The 16979-nt window shown below is 43.7% G+C and overlaps 1 protein-coding gene and 1 long non-coding RNA gene across 2 annotated transcripts in view; one reads left to right on the forward strand and one right to left on the reverse strand.

The window, feature by feature from the left end:
* Positions 1–3600: 3600 nt before the first annotated feature.
* Positions 3601–16979, reverse strand: part of C8A (complement C8 alpha chain) — a 71769-nt gene continuing 58390 nt past the window's right edge. The window contains exons 10-11 of the mRNA XM_077450638.1: positions 5593–5815; positions 3601–3830 (exon numbers count right to left, since the gene is read on the reverse strand). Coding sequence (XP_077306764.1) covers positions 3679–3830; positions 5593–5815 — 375 coding nt within the window. The 3' untranslated portion in view covers positions 3601–3678. The remainder of the gene's footprint in view (positions 3831–5592; positions 5816–16979) is intronic.
* LOC143926671 (uncharacterized) lies at positions 9803–16801 on the forward strand. The gene is made up of 2 exons (XR_013262116.1): positions 9803–10458; positions 14396–16801. It is a non-coding gene; the product is annotated as an uncharacterized LOC143926671 (long non-coding RNA).

Below are 16979 nucleotides of genomic sequence, written 5' to 3' on the forward strand. Positions count from 1 at the left end.
CTTTACTCCGTGTGTGGGCAAGTCCGTTCATTTCAAAAGTCCGGCGGATCCCGCTCTTTCGGAAAGTCCGGCGGACCTCCGCTGCAAAGTCCGGCAGGTTGTCCGCCGGTTAGTCTGATCGTGTGTACGCGGCATTACAGGTAGTCAAAAACAGTGATGTATATGGATATCTAGAGACCCACAGCTCAGGAGTTTTATCATCGAATGGAAATGGCATATTTATCGGAAAAACAAGAACAGAAGCTCCTCATGGTGCAGTACTAACAATAAAATTTATTAAGAACATGCAGGTTGCTCTTACATAGATAGGAGATATGGCAGGGATGCCGTTTCCACTCCACCTGCGTTCCAAGGGGTGGCGGAAGTGATGTGATGCGCATCACTGGACCCAATGCGTTTCGTCAGCAACGTTAGGGGAGATACGTTACTGGCCAGGTCAGCAGATGAAAACAGGGGGGGGGGGGGAGCCTAAAAAGGAAAACTAAATGCAGCCACCACATCTAATGAGTGGTAAGCTGCCACACATTACATTTTTGGTTTTGGGTTTAATACCAATTTCCCAATAAGATCTTACAAATCTCCCTTGCTTACAAACTAAGGCCTATTTTTGGACAGGAACCAGTTAAGCTACCAGTTTGAAACTGAAGCATCCAGAGAAAACCCACGCAAGCACAAGCAGAACAAACTCTATGCAAGTAGTGTCCCTGTTGGGACTCAAAGCAAGGACCCCAGTGCTGCAAGGCAGAAGAGCAAACCACTAAGTGACTAGGCTGCCACAGCAGAGTGTGATGCTTGGGTGATGGTATTCATTAATATCACTCTAGTATCTTTCTCCTTATCAATTCCAAATCCTTTATGGTTTTACTGTACAGGCGTAGCTTCGGCGATCCCAGGGGTCGCAATGGTAAACCCTGCCCATGCTCTATGGCAGGGGTAGGTAACCTCAGCCCTCCAGTTGTGGTGAAACTAAAGATATAAAATTTTTTTTTTTTGTGAAGAATCACCAACCAGTGGGACACAATTGTGAAGTGGAACGAAATCTATTGGATATTTTAAACTTTTTTAGCAAATAAAAAACGGAAAAGTCGTGCATGGAAAATTATTCGGCCCCTTTACTTTCAGTGCAGCAAACTCACTCCAGAAGTTCAGCGAGGATCTCTGAATGATCCAATGTTGTCCTAAATGACTGATGGTGATAAATAGAATCCACCTGTGTGTAATCAAGTCTCTGTATAAATGCACCTGCTCTGTGATAGTCTCAGGGTTCTGCTGAAAGCGCAGAGAGCATCATGAAGACCAAGGAACACACCAGGCAGGTCCGTAATACTGTTGTGGAGAAGTTTAAAGCCGGATTTGGATACAAAAAGATTTCCCAAGCTTTAAACATCCCAAGGAGCACTGTGCAAGCGATCATTTTGAAATGGAAGGAGTATCAGACCACTGCAAATATACCAAGACCTGGCCGTCCCTCTAAACTTTCAGCTCAGACAAGGAGAAGACTGATCAGAGATGCAGCCAAGAGGCCCATGATCACTCTGGATGAACTTCAGAGAACTACAGCTGAGGTGGGAGAGTCTGTCCATAGGACAACAATCAGTCGTACACTGCACAAATCTGCCCTTTATGGAAGAGTGGCAAGAAGAAAGCCATTTCTCAAAGATACCCATAAAAAGTCTTGTCTAAAGTTTGCCACAAGCCACCTGGGAGACACACCAAACATGTGGAAGAAGGTGCTCTGGTCAGATGAAACCAAAATCCAACTTTTTGCCCACAATGCAAAACGATATGTTTGGCGTAAAAGCAACACAGCTCATCACCCTCAACACACCATCCCCACTGTCACACATGGTGGTGGCAGCATCATGGTTTGGGCCTGCTTTTCTTCAGCAGGGACAGGGAAGATGGTTAAAATTGAGGGGAAGATGGATGCAGCCAAATACAGGACCATTCTGGATGAAAACCTGTTGGAGTCTGCAAAAGACCTGAAACTGGGACGGAGATTTATCTTCCAACAAGACAATGATCCCAAACATACAGCAAAATCTACAAAGGAATGGTTCACAAATAAACGTATCCAGGTGTTAGAATGGCCAAGTCAAAGTCCAGACCTGAATCCAATCGAGAATCTGTGGAAAGAGCTGAAAACTGCTGTTCACAAACGCGCTCCATCCAACCTCACTGAGCAGTCTCTCGATGTGCAAAACTGATAGAGACATACCCCAAGCGACTTGCAGCTGTAATCGCAGCAAAAGGTGGCTCTACAAAGTATTAACGCAAGGGGGCCGAATCATTTTGCACGCCCCACTTTTCATTTTTTTATTAGTTAAAAAAGTTTCAAAAATCCAATAGATTTCGTTCCACTTGACAATTGTGTCCCACTTGTTGGTGATTCTTCACAAAAAATAAACATTTTATATCTTTATGTTTGAAGCCTGAAATGTGGCAAAAGGTTGAAAAGTTCAAGGGGGCCGAATACTTTCGCAAGGCACTGTATATACAATGTATCCTGTCCTCACTCTCTGACGCTCATTTCCTCTATTAGGTTTGCAGTCTCTGACAGTCCTTCCAAGCATTACATATATTGAACATTATGTGCGGTTTTTGGACCTCAGCAGTCTGTAGTGGGAACAGTGATTATGACAATAGCATTGGTCTCTATTAACCTCATGTATCTTCCCAGCTTCGTATTGTGTTCTGCAGCATCTCCCCAGCCGACAATCTATCCTGTCCTCACTCTTTGACCCTCATTTGCTCTATTAGGTTAGCAGTCTCTAATAGCCCTTCCAAGCATTACATATACTGAGTCGCCCTTGGATGATGTCAGGTGCCACACTTAAGGCCCTGTTTAGCTCTTAAGTTGACAACCACTGATCTTGACCCATGATGTTCAATATCTATGACCAGGGCCGTCTTTAATGTTGATTGGACCCTGAGCAAAAATTTTCTTGGTGCCCCCCCATGCAATTTCACTGTCCACCTGCTCTGAGACATACAATAAATAACAGCTAGACTTAAAATCAGTTTACTGTATCAGATCAGACAGCAAATGTGATGGGTTGCCAGGGGTTACAGCATACTGGTTGCTAGAGGACATCATCTCTTCACTGCAGGGGAGCATGATATACATATGACTGCCGCCTTTATTTACATATCAATGCCAAGAGCCGCAGCTATTTACTTAGTATTGCCACTGCTATTTACATATCAATGCCGGTTATTTACATGTAAACACAGGGTCTGCAGGTGAGTCATCTATACACAACAATAGGCAGAGCTGGGCAGCATTAGTCGCAGCACTTCACACTGAGATATTGGGACACAGCACAGGACTAAAACTTCAAGGAACAGGGAAATTTAAACTGGGACAGTTGGCAAGTATGAGGCAGCTGCATTGAGCCCCACAACAATGACAGGGCCCAGGGCAGCTGCCCCCTTTGCCCTGCCTTAAAGACGGCCCTGTCTATGTCCTTACTACCCTTGTTCAAATTTTCTGCAACCTATATTTCCTCTATGGCTAGAACATTTGTCACGATGTCAGCTCTCCAACACAGTCTTATGGTGAAATTCAAGAACATTTTTGTAAAGAAAAACAAAGCGCTCTCATATTTACATTTTTATTTTGGTTTAGAATTGAATGACAGATTGTTAAAGTTAGACGTGCTGAGAGATAACACAAACTTAACAGGATTGGCTTTGTGCGCTCTTCCCGAGACACGAGGTGCCGCCATTTTTAGGTGGTGGATTATTACACAGCCTCGACCTCTGGCGAGTTCCAGATTGGCAGTTGGACCAGGTTGACCAGCACCCCCAGTTACCATTGGCTTTGGTTCCTGTAAAAAAAATAAAAAAAATGAATACTTGTCCATTCTTCTGTTATCACTCTGAAGTTCTACTCTGTAGGATGCTGTACTCCCGTATACTGCACACAGCGCCCCCACAGAAGCAAAACATTGCTGTACAGAATCAGGTCATCCTGGTGGATGATACAAGCTTTCCTGAGGTGTGGAGTCTAACCAGTGTTCACAAGAGGTCCTTATGGTGGAGATGGGTTTTGCTGCATGTTAGTACCAGGTCGTGGTCCTCGGGATTGCCCCACCAGAAGTTGAGCAACCCGGAGTCCATTATCAGGTAGGGATCAAGCAAAAGTGTAGTCAGTAAACAAACCAAAGGTTGGTAACAAGTGGTTGCAGGTTGGGATTAAGCAGAAGCCTAATCGGGAGAACAAGCCAAGGGTCGGTAACAAGTGGTAGTGAAGATACGGATGGCACTAGGAGTGACGAGATATTGGCTGTAAAAGAGCACAATATTCTGGCAAACAGGAAGTGCAAAAGCATGGCTTTAATAGGAAGTTCATGGGAGGAGCAAAGGGCTCAAGTTTCAAGAGAAACAAGTTTCAAGGCAGGATCATTCAAGGGATTGTCCAGGGAGCTGTCCAGCACCCCAGGTGGCTCTGCTAGGAGACACAAGTTTGGATCCCGGCCCTAACAGCTAAGATGCTGGCTTAATTGGATAATGGAGTTTAAAAACATTCTCAGCCACTTCCTTTTTAAAATTCTACCAGGGATACTAAGATAGATGGGGGGGGGTAGCTCTAGTATGAGCCCGTTATTCAGACACCAGGTTTAATGATATCACAAGGCTTCTTTGGACTAGGAAGGTAGTGAGGACAGTTTAATTTTTTTATTGAAAGGAATATTGTTCCATGGTATATCAGTGATGGCGAACCTTGGCACCCCAGATGTTTTGGAACTACATTTCCCATGATGCTCATGCACTCTGCAGTGTAGTTGAGCATCATGGGAAATGTAGTTCCAAAACATCTGGGGTGCCAAGGTTCGCCATCACTGGTATAGATCCTGGAGCTGGTCCTTCAATCTTCTACCATTCTTTTTGTAGAGGCTGGTACCAGGTTTAGATAGATACTTACCTTCCTCTGCTACTCCTGATGAAGTAGACCATTGGTCTAGGTCTTAGCCCTTGTACACACGGTCGGACATTGCGACAACAAAATCCATCGGATTTTGTCCGAAACTGGTGTTGCATACACACACGGTCGGACAAAGTTGTCAGAAAATCCGATCGTTCGTAACGTGATGACGTTATTTAGTTATGACTGGACTATGTTCAGGCTAGTAGCCAATAGCTTTGGTCTCGTAATTTGATCTGAGCATGCGTGGCACTTTGTCCGATCGGAATTCTCTACAAACGATCAGACAAAGTCCAATCGGATCATGTTGTTGGAAAATTTTATAGCCCAGCACTAAAACTTTGTTGGTCAGATATTCCGACAGAAACGGTCTGATGAAGCCCACACACGGTCGGATTATGCCGACAACGCGGTCCGATCGGACATTTTCCATCGGAATGTCCGACCGTGTGTACAAGGGCTAAGAGAAGCATAGATGAATATTCTCCCAGTTGTGATTCTCAAGTTATTTGAATAATAAACATGTATTTTAAACCAGTTATAAGAGCTGATAGGATTTTTACACTCTATTGCTCGTACATACAGAACTATAGATGACACAGTTGTGGAAGTGCCTTCCTTACAGAAAGTACTGAAGTCCCACAATGCAGGAAGAAGTCACCTACCTGAACGCTGTGTGCGCTCACACGCTGGGCCGTCGTATCCTGCAGGGCACTGACAGGAGCATTGGTTGTTATTCAGAATGGGCTCCCCGTTGTTCTCACAAGGGCCGCAGCGGCAGGAGTGGAACTCGCTCAGGTACTCGTAGTAGGCCCTCTTCAGATTCTGTCTCTTTGCCTCAATGCCCGAAACGTCCACCAATTTCAGGCCTTCATGTATGGGCAGCAGCTGAAATGTAACCGAGATTATTACAGCATCTGCCAAAGAGCGTTCCACAGTTTGGAAGGCTAAACCCAAAAGTGACAATTTAGTTATAAGTGAAGCTTGGTAGGCTGAGCCACTCTTGACTGCTAATTTATGTTTTGGATACTCCAACAGTAAAAACCCCTTGGTATAATTTCAGATTCGGCTCCTGACCACCGGAGCTTTACCAGTTGAGGTTGCTGGGCATGCTACACATGCCAACAAAAACGTATTCAAAGTACACAGGGCGTATGTAGTACACCCTGTCCTTCTGCCCACTGCAGCTCCATACACTTGTACTTGTCAGTAATTGCTGGCTGTGAGTGTAAGTACAGCAAATGTAATAGCTGCTGCTGTAAAAAAAAAAAAAAAAAAACAGACTAATGCAGTGTTTATAAATGCAGTTCAGACAGGCTATAAAGACATATAAAGTAACAGTGTTTTTAAATATTGATCAGACAGGAGATAGATACAAAGTAACATTGTTTATAAACACTGATCAGACGGGAGATAGAAAGTTACAAAGTAACTTTTTTTTTATAAATATTGACCAGACAGGAGATAGAGAGATACAAAGTAACATTGTTAATACACATTGATCAGACATTAAAGCGGATGTCCACCCTAAAGTGGACCTTCCGCTCATTGGAATCCTCCCCCCCTCCGGCGCCACAATTGGCACCTTTCAGGGGGGAGGGGGGTGCAGGTACCTGTACAGTACAGGTATCTGCACCCACTTCCGGCGTAGATTCTGCAGAAGATACGACCCTTTTCCGCAGAACCTACGCCCCTTTCCGAAAGTCTCCCGCTGCCTGCTGGGAAACACACGGATCCCAGAGACAGCGGGGACCATCTTTATTGCGCAGCGCGACTCGCGCATGCGCAGTAGGGAACCGGGAAATGAAGCCGAAAGGCTCCACTTCCTGATTCCCATACCCAAGATGGCGACGGCAGCACCCGAGAGACGGTCGAGAGATCGGCTTCGGGTGCCGACATCGCGGGCGCGCTGGGCGGGTAAGTGTCCCTATTTTAAAAGTCAGCAGCTGCAGTATTTGTAGCTGCTGGCTTTTAAAAAAAAAAAAAAGGCGGACTCCCGCTTTAAATAGGTAGATAACTGTTTCTATTCGTCTGCAGATCAAAGGAATGAGCTTCAGTCTCCATATGATGGACCATCATCCTTCTGGATTTGGAGGACAGATTGGATCGGCTTGGATAGCGGCAGATGTCAGTAGACATGTCACTGCTGACATCTGCTGCTCCATAGGGGTGAATGGAGGGTCCGATCAGGTCCGCATGAAAAACATCCGGGGGCGGACCTGATCAAACAACCCGTGTAAAAGGGGCCTTAGTCTACCCTAACCAACCCCAATTTCTTCTTCCCCGTTTCCCTTTTCTTTTATTTTTCAGGTTTTTTTTTTATTATTTATTTCAAATTGTATAACAATTACATTTTGTTCATTTTTTTTTTTAATTATTATTATTATTTTTTTTGTATTGTATTTAAAAAAGTACAAAATTTGAGACAAAAACTTTTTTCTTTTTGTAAATAACTTTGTAATGTTTTGTATCAGACTCATTTTGAATTGGGTGGAGAGAGATTTGAACCCCTTTTAGGTTTTCATTGCTCTTCTCTGCCCTCGTTATGGAGATTCACTCTCCCTCTGTAAAATAAGATTTGGGGTTGTCACCAGAACAGAAATAGAGGGGAAACCTTCCAATGGGGACACTAGATCTGGTGACAAGCACAGATTCCCTCCCTTTGGAGGGATTTACTCTTGGTTATGAGACAGGAAGTAAAGAAAAATCTCCACTATGGGACACAGAGGGCATAACGCTTCCTTACTCTTTTCAAATTTAGGGAATGTTTTTCCTTTAAAATTACTTTAAAATGAAGAAAATTATAAAAGAGAAAGAAAAGAAAGTTATAAAAGAAAAATGCATATATATTTTTTTTTTTTACCTACAGCAACAATATTTTTTTTAAACTAACTTTATTTTTTATGGATTGCATAAAAAAAAATAAAAAAATAAAAAGTATCTATTTTTTCAAGAGGATACCAGAAGTTTGGAAATGTGTAAGTAAAAGTAGAGCCAACGCAGAGAATAAACCTAGCCATCTGCCGACCAGTCACGTCACTGGGCTTCAAGTGGTTATACTGAGATTATGCCTGCCGCTGTAGACATCATCCCAGTACTGTTTTTTTAGAGCCGATGGTTGGCTCTCTTGTACAAACAATCCTAATGTACTAATGTATGTTCCCCTCCCCCGCTGTCTTCTGCGGCTTTACCGGGGTCTCCCAATCGACCAGACGGTGCTTCCACCAGCTGATCATAGAGCCGAACAAAGACCAAATCGGCTCCATGATATAGTAACTTGAAAGCGATGGAATGACATCACTTCTGCTGTACCCTTTGATAACCATTTTAACACGTCATCAAGTGAGACTTGTAGTGCCTTGAAAAAGTATTCACACCCCTTGAAATTTTCCACATTTTGTCATGTTACAACCAAAAATGTAAATGTATTTTATTGGGATTTTATGTGATAGACCAACACAAAGTGGCACATAATTGTGAAGTGGAAGGAAAATGATAAATGGTTTTCACATTTTTTTACAAATAAATATGTGAAAAGTGTGGGGGGCATTTGTATGGCGCCCCCCGGAGTCAATACTTTGAAGAACCGCCTTTCTCTGCAATTACAGCTGCAAGTCTTTTTGGGGATGTCTCTACCAGCTTTGCACATCTAGAGAGGGACATTTCTGCCCATTCTTCTTTGCAAAATATCTCAAGCTCTGTCAGATTGGATGGAGAGCGTCTGAACAGCAATTTTCAAATCTTGCCACAGATTCTCAATTGGATTTAGGTCTGGACTTTTACTGGGCCATTCTAACACATGAATATGCTTTGATCTAAACCATTCCATTGTAGCTCTGGCTGGATGTTTCGGGTCGTTGTCCTGTTGGAAGGTGAACCTCCTCCCGGGTCTCAAGTCTTTTGCACTCTAACAGGTTTTCTTCTAAGATTGCCCTGTATTTGGCTCCATCCATCTTTCCATCAACTCTGACCAACTTCCCTGTCCCTCCTGAAGAAAAGCATCCCCACAATTTGATGCCACCACCATGTTTCACGGTGGGGATGGTGTGTTCAGGGTGATGTGCAGTGTTAGTTTTCATACGCTTTACTTTTAGGCCAAAAAATAAAATTTTGGTCTCATCTGACCAGAGCACCTTCTTCCACATGTTTGCTGTGTCCTCCACATGGCTTCTCGCAAACAGCAAACAGGACTTCTTATGACTTTCTTTCTCCAATGTCTTTCTTCTTGTCACTCTTCCATAAAGGGCAGATTTGTGGAGAGACGACTAATAGTTGTCCTGTGGACAGATTCTCCCCCCTGAGCTGTGGATCTCTGCAGCTCCTCCAGAGTTACCATGGACCTCTTGGCTCCTTCTCTGATGAATGCTCTCCTTGCCCAGCCGGTCAGTTTAGGTGGACGGCCATGTCTTGGTAGGTTTGCAGTTGTGCCATACTCTTTCCATTTTCAGGTGATGGATTGAACAGAGCTTTGTGAGATGTTCAAAGCTTGGGATATTTTTTTTTAGAACCTAACCCTGCTTTATACTTCTCCACAACTTTATCCCTGACCTGTCTGGTGTGTTTCTTCGCATTCATGATGCTGTTTGTTCACTAATGTTCTCTAACAAACCTCTGAGGGCTTCACAGAACAGCTGTATTTATACTGAGATTGAATTACAAACAGGTGGACTCTATTTAATAATTAGGTGACTTCTGAAGGCAATTGGTTCCACTAGATTTTAGTTTGGGGCATCAGAGTAAGGGGGCTGAATATAAATGCCCACCACACTTTTCACATATTTATTTGTAAAAAATGTTGAAAACCATTTATCTTTTTCCTTCCACTTCACAATTATGTGCCACTTTGTGTTGGAATATCAAATAAAATCCTGATAAAATACATTTACATTGTTTGGTTGCAACATGACTATAAGGTATAGGGTAACTTTTACATTTATGCTTTACTTTAATTTTATAAGTAACAAAGCCTGAGCCATGTCTACGTGACAAACTACTGACAAATTTACTAACTCTTGGTCTATATTTCTAAACAACGATTATTGCTTAAGGTCATATGTGTTACAAGGTATTTAGAATGGTCACGAGGTCAGAACAGTTGGATGTGGTTAAGCTACTTCCTTTTCTAAGAGCAGAAGTAACTTCATGGCGTTAGACCACAGGCCTATCTTGCATTACACCTAAGAAACATTCTAAACTGTGAATATATATATTTAGCTTTTTGCTGCTAGAAATATTGCTTGTGCAAAGAACCATGATGACGTAGTAAAATATACTATCTTGCATATTTTATGTGGCAGTCCCTGATTGGCCCAACCACAGGGCTGTACTTTAGCTCAAACTGCATAAAACTACTGTGTATGCTCCAATAAACTCACAGTCATTGTTCACGTACAATTGTGTATGTGTGATGAATGTCCATCGGTGATCGGGACCTCCGCTCCTCCATCCTAGCCTAGGCTACCAGGGGTTACTTACAGAAGACGAGCAACCTAACAGTTTTGGTACCAGAAAGTGGGGTCATCTTGCGGCAGGTAAGTCACTTTACTCCTTTTTGCCTAAAAGGTGAATGGTGTGAATACTTACTCTGTCCAGATGGTCGCCATGAACTTAGTTTAATATAAAAGAAATAACTGTGCCTTCGCGACGGACTAGGTTGGTCCCTCGGGAGGTTAAAAGGGCTCGCAAGGAATTTATAGGTTTAGGGGAGTCCGACTAGGTTGGTCTGACTTAAAACTATTGGTGATAGTATTTTTAACACGGGAAGTAGTAGATTACGCCCGTGACAAAGGGATTGGTGGAGTGGACGCCCATTTGAAAAAAAAATTTTTTTTTAAAAAGTGCACTATAGATTGATAAATGTATTGCAATACGGTTATTTCATGTCTTAAAGTATATTAAGAATATGTCTGTTTCTCTCTAGGTACGTGTGTAAGTATATAGAGTATAAGTTTTAATATAGAGTATAAGGAAAATAATTGTTGTTGTTTAAATGAGTGCAGAGTATGAGGAGCCCTCTTGTAGGGACATAGCATCCGCCTGCCCCCATTGCACGTTAGGTCTACTCTTCCTAAGAATAGATGACAAGTGGATTTTACTGACCACCAGACCAGGGGGGTTCTCTTGCAGACTTGGTGTAAGAGGGGTATATCCCGCCACCAGGAAAGATTTACCCTTCATCGTATATTAAGGGTAAATCTTCATAGTTTTATATAAGTCCATCTGCCCCAAAAAAGATCAGGGATCCTACTCCCAGACCAGAGACCGGATTGTTGGACAAACCAGGTGTTATCACCTGTGTCCTGCCACTAGACACACACTGCCCAGACTACTAGATGGGGAATTCTGCAGCAACCCAAGCCATGGCCACCCCATCACCCTATGAATTTGTCAGTAATATGATCCCTGGCCCCCAGGTAGAACCATTTTGGACACAAGTCCGGGAAAGGTGTCACCAATTGGGAATCCATGACCCAGGACCCCAAGGTCCTTGTTCAGAGGAAGACTGGCAAGAAGTCAGTAAAATTTGTCAGGTACATAAGCATTCTTATCCTCCCTGCAAAGGGGCTGACCCACAATACATGAAGGATTGTTTCTGTGCATGGAACAAATGCCTTGGAAAATATAGGCAATTGTGGACAGCAAGGACATTGGAAATCCCAGTGCCCTTATAGGACTGGACAGATTAGAGCAAGAGGCAGAGGCAGGGGATTTAACCCCCAGACCCGCCCACAGTATCCCCGTTATCCGCCATACCAGAACCCTCGTCACCCACTACCCCAATATCCTACACAGCCACAAATAATGCACCGAGGGAAACTCTGTTGGTATTAATGGGACACCTGTCACCCATCCCATCACTCCACCACTGACTGTAGCCACTCCAGAAGGACAGAAATTATGTACCCAAACTTTTGCCGTCTTGTCCTCATGCCCTGTGCCCCTTATGGGACGGGACCTCTTGGCACAACTGTGTATTACCATTAAGTTTAATAGAGAAGGTTCCCTTACCGCTAGTTCACCATTATGTGACTTACATGGCCCTAAGCGACATGCACACAGAGGCTTCTTTATGCTACTCCCCGCCTCTCTCGAAACACATGCTATCTGGGCGGAAAACAAAGGTAGCGTAGGTTTCATTAACTGTACGCCTTACTCGCCTCAGATGCGCCCTGACGCAGGAGCACAATATCACAAACAATACCCCCTGCCCCCTGAAAAGACCCAAGGCATTGCCCCCCAGATCAATGACTACATATCTAAAGGTATCCTGAAACCAATCATCAGTCCCTGGAACACGCCCATTTGCCCCGTAAAAAAGGCCAGTGGGGAGTGGAGACTTGTACAAGACCTAAGGGCAGTTAACAAACAAGTGATTCCACTTCCACCCCTAGTCTCAGACATCACTTTTATCTTCTCATGTATACCGGCACATTCTCTATGCTACACAGTGATTGATTTAGCAAATGCCTTCTTTAGCATTCCCATTGCGGAAGAGGCCCAGCCTATGTTCGCCTTCTCCTGGACGGAGGGTCAGTTGACGGGTCAGTTGACGGGTCAGTTAACCTGGACACGCCTACCTCAGGGGTATGTTTATAGTCCTGCTGCCTTCTCTATGGTGCTCAATGAGACTGTCAAATCTTGGACGCCTGAGCGAGGGTCGGTGCTAATACAGTATGTGGACGACTTGCTCTTGTGCAGTCGCACTGCTGAAGATTGTGCGGTCGATTCCACATCTCTGTTGAACCATCTAGCCCACATCGGGCATTTAGCATCCAGAAAGAAGATACAGTGGTGTATGCCACAAGTGGAATACTTGGGGTGCATACTAAAAAGGGGGACAAGGATGGTCTCCCCCAAACGCGCTGCAGCCCTACAAGCTCTGAGCCCCCCAAAAGACAAGGCAGCCCTGCTCTCATTCTTGGGCGCTGTGGTATATTGCCGCCAGTGGATCCCCGACTGTTCTCATTATGATGGCATACTAAGAGAGGCCACCGCCTCAACAGCCCCTAGGCAGGTTGATTGGACAGAGGAACGGCTTAAGGCCTTCCAGGCCCTATTGAACAGTTTGTCATGTGCACCCGCCCTGGGGTTGGTAGACTATGGTAAAGCTTTTCAACTATACTGTGTAGTCTCGGGGACCTCTTTTGCCGCGGTTTTGACACAACAGCATGGAACAGGCTACCGCCCTGTCTCCTACCTATCTAAAAAACTCCCCCTTCAGGTTCAAGGCATGCCATCATGCCTTCAGAATTTAGCCGCCTGTGCTATGGCCGTACAAGATGCCAACAAGATGGTCTTGGGACACCCGATGACGCTTTACACCACACATTCTGTCACCCACCTCATACAGAACATGAACACCCAACACATGACCTCACAAAGACTCAGTGGATATGAGATTTCCCTCATGAACACAGACAATCTGTCTCTCAAATATGTTCCCGCTAGCAACCCTGCTGTCCGCCTCCTGCACTCCATGCTGCGTCTACCACAAGACCCAGACCAGCTTCATGACTGTGTGGAAAAAGTGGAATCCATCACATCCCCTAGACCTGATCTCACGGATACACCTATTATAGATGCGGAAGATGTTTTCGTTGACGGTAGTTGCTCCCGCCCCTCTGATTCCACTTTCCTAACAGGTTATGCGATAGTCCAATTACCAGACAAGGTGCTAGAAGCCAAGCTGCTACCTCCCTCTTCAGCCCAAGTAGCAGAATTGGAAGCTCTCACCAGAGCCTGCATTCTATTCACTGATAAAAAGGTGAACATTTAAACTGACAGTAGATATGCTTTCGGATTGGTGCATGACTTTGGTGTGATATGGGCTAATAGAGGTTTCAAAACCGCAGACAATAGACTAATTGCCAATTCAACACATATTATGGCTCTTCTCCAGGCCATCCTTCTCCCAAAGGAAGTGGCTATTATCAAGGTAAAAGCCCATTCCTCGGATAACAGTAAAATATCCAAGGGTAACGCCCTAGCCGATAGGACTGCAAAGCAGGCTGCCGCCTCCTCCCCTAACCCCCCTGCCCCCACAACAGTTTTCTTTAAAGAGCATTTCACTTCATCTAACTTCAAAACAATTGTAGCACAAATACAAACAATGGCCACAGACCAGGACGTTCATTTCTGGGTCACTGTAGGATTGACCAAAGACCCCGAGGGTCTTTGGACAAAAGAGGGGAAGGTACTGGGAATACCTGAAGCAAGTTGCATTCTCATACTCTCATACCTCCATGGCCCAGGACACATAGGAGCTGCCCCTTTAACCAACCTGTATAATAAATCTTTTTGTACAAATAATTTGAATAAACAAATCCAACTTCTGACTATTACCCCCATTAGACCCTAACTCTGACATTAACATTTATTCCCAACAGGAAGTGTACGTGAAAAATCTGGTAAGTATGCTCCACGAAATAAACAAACAAGTTTCTGTCACCTTTTTCCCTCTTCCCACAGAACCAACGCATCCCTTCATCCCTGGGGATAAAGTGCTGATCAAACAATTAGCACAAAGAAAGAGTATCGGACCGGCTTTCTCAGGACCATGGAAGGTGGAAAAGGTATCCAGGACCGCAGTGTTAACAGACCTAGGAAACACCTGGATCCACGCCAGCCGTCTTAAAAAGTGTCCCCAGCTTCCCTCGACTCCAGAGCCCCTGGCAGTGACAGAGAGCAGCAACTCCCAAGAACAAGATCTACAAGAAGTTCAGAGAGGCATAGAAGAAAATTTCCCTGGAAGATCCCACACCCCCTCAAAAGGACAAAACAGAGCCAACAACTGCCGGGATGAGAAACGAAGAAGAAGAACAGAACTCTTAGATAACAAATAATCAGAACTTTAAAAAACAAAGATGATTTCTCCATCAGTGTCAGGGAAGGCCTTGTGCCTCTTATGCTGTATTACCCTAGTAGTGTTCCTACCAACCTGGTTGATAGCTAACTGTATATACCACCCAGAAGATTTGGGACCATTAAAAGGGATTTGTGGGACTCCCTCCCCCAAGACAAATAACACACCCGCTGTTATACACAAAAGAAGTGAACCTTCCCAAGAGTTTACTGATAAAATGTTGTTATTAAAATTTAAATACAGCTATGCCCAAAAATCAGGTTTTGATAAATGCTGGATATGTAGTAAGCTTCACCCTAGTACTGCTAGGATTCCTTTGATGGCCATACCTTTAAATTTCACCCTTCTCCTTAATGGCACACCCCCAATAGTTCTTACCAATGTTACAAGAAAAGCTTCTAACAAAACCCTCACTTTTCAGATCATAGGTAGAAGCCATTATCCAGATTGGTGTTTTAGGTTGGGAAATACTACCAAGGGAGCCGAAATTTGTAAGCAATCAAAGCTTAATATTTCAATGACAACATTAAAACGAGACCTTTTATAGAACTCAGGACTCTACCTTAAACACCACATTGTACCAATTCTTAAATACCAGCACCACTTACCCTATGGCTCAACTTTTATCAACTCTTACATTTTCTGGCTATTCCGACAACTTGTATAAAGTGTTCCTCAAGTGCCCCATAGCCTTGGGGAATAATACTTATATCTGCTGTGGGAAGCTTTGTCACCCTTGGATCCCCACAAAACCCCAGGGATGGTGTTATCTCGCAGCACTAGCTCCCATCATGGGTGTGCTGGGAGATAAGGAAGGGAGTCACCTTCTTGAAGCCAGTATTCATCCCAGATATCCCCTTAAACATCGTAATAAGAGAAAGATATTCCTAGAAAAAGATATGGCATGGGCCTGGTTCCCATCCTGGACAGGATGGGGGATAGATTTAATGAAGAGATTGAATAATTATACTGGAATTATTGATGAGATCTTGGAAAAGAATTCCGACGATATCACTAAATTAAACATAGAAACTAGGGCAATAAGGAAACAGCTAGAACTGCATGAACTGGCCATAGAAAGTATGGGTGCAGCACTCACAGGGCTTTGTGAAATTACGGAAGACTATGAGTGCTGTACCTGGATTCATAATACTAGTATTGAAATACCCGATTACTATGATATAATTGCACAACACAGAAAAGAAGTAAATAAACTCCAAGATGAGGCTAGGAATATAGCAAGAACATGGGACCCTCTAGCCAATTTTAGTCTTGGAAATATAACCTCTTGGTTAAAAAACACAGCCATGACTATTGTAATCATATTGCTTTTTATTTTATTTTTATACGCTTGCTATAGAATTGTAAGATGTCTTTGTTCTGCTAAGTGGGTTGTATCAAATCAGGAGACCCTAAAGTTAACCGCCATTCCCAATAGTTCAAATATTTGGTATGAGAATCAGGAACATGAACCCTGATTAGGTTTTGACCATTCTGTATAGTACAGAATGGTCAAAGGGAGGATTATAAGGTATAGGGTAACTTTTACATTTATGCTTTACTTTAATTTTATAAGTAACAAAGCCTGAGCCATGTCTACGTGACAAACTACTGACAAATTTACTAACTCTTGGTCTATATTTCTAAACAACGATTATTGCTTAAGGTCATATGTGTTACAAGGTATTTAGAATGGTCACGAGGTCAGAACAGTTGGATGTGGTTAAGCTACTTCCTTTTCTAAGAGCAGAAGTAACTTCATGGCGTTAGACCACAGGCCTATCTTGCATTACACCTAAGAAACATTCTAAACTGTGAATATATATATTTAGCTTTTTGCTGCTAGAAATATTGCTTGTGCAAAGAACCATGATGACGTAGTAAAATATACTATCTTGCATATTTTATGTGGCAGTCCCTGATTGGCCCAACCACAGGGCTGTACTTTAGCTCAAACTGCATAAAACTACTGTGTATGCTCCAATAAACTCACAGTCATTGTTCACGTACAATTGTGTATGTGTGATGAATGTCCACCGGTGATCGGGACCTCCGCTCCTCCATCCTAGCCTAGGCTACCTGTCATGGCCACTCGGGCACTCCGGTCGTATTCAAGAGACTCACCCGTAGAGATCCGTCGTGGAGATCTCGTCGTTTCCCGTTGACGCCCGCTAAAGCCAACGAACGCGT

The sequence above is a fragment of the Lithobates pipiens genome, unplaced genomic scaffold (assembly GCF_037356315.1).
Source record: "Lithobates pipiens isolate NorthernLeopardFrog02 unplaced genomic scaffold, aLitPip1_a1.2 Scaffold_23, whole genome shotgun sequence".
Taxonomy (NCBI): Eukaryota; Metazoa; Chordata; class Amphibia; order Anura; family Ranidae; genus Lithobates; species Lithobates pipiens.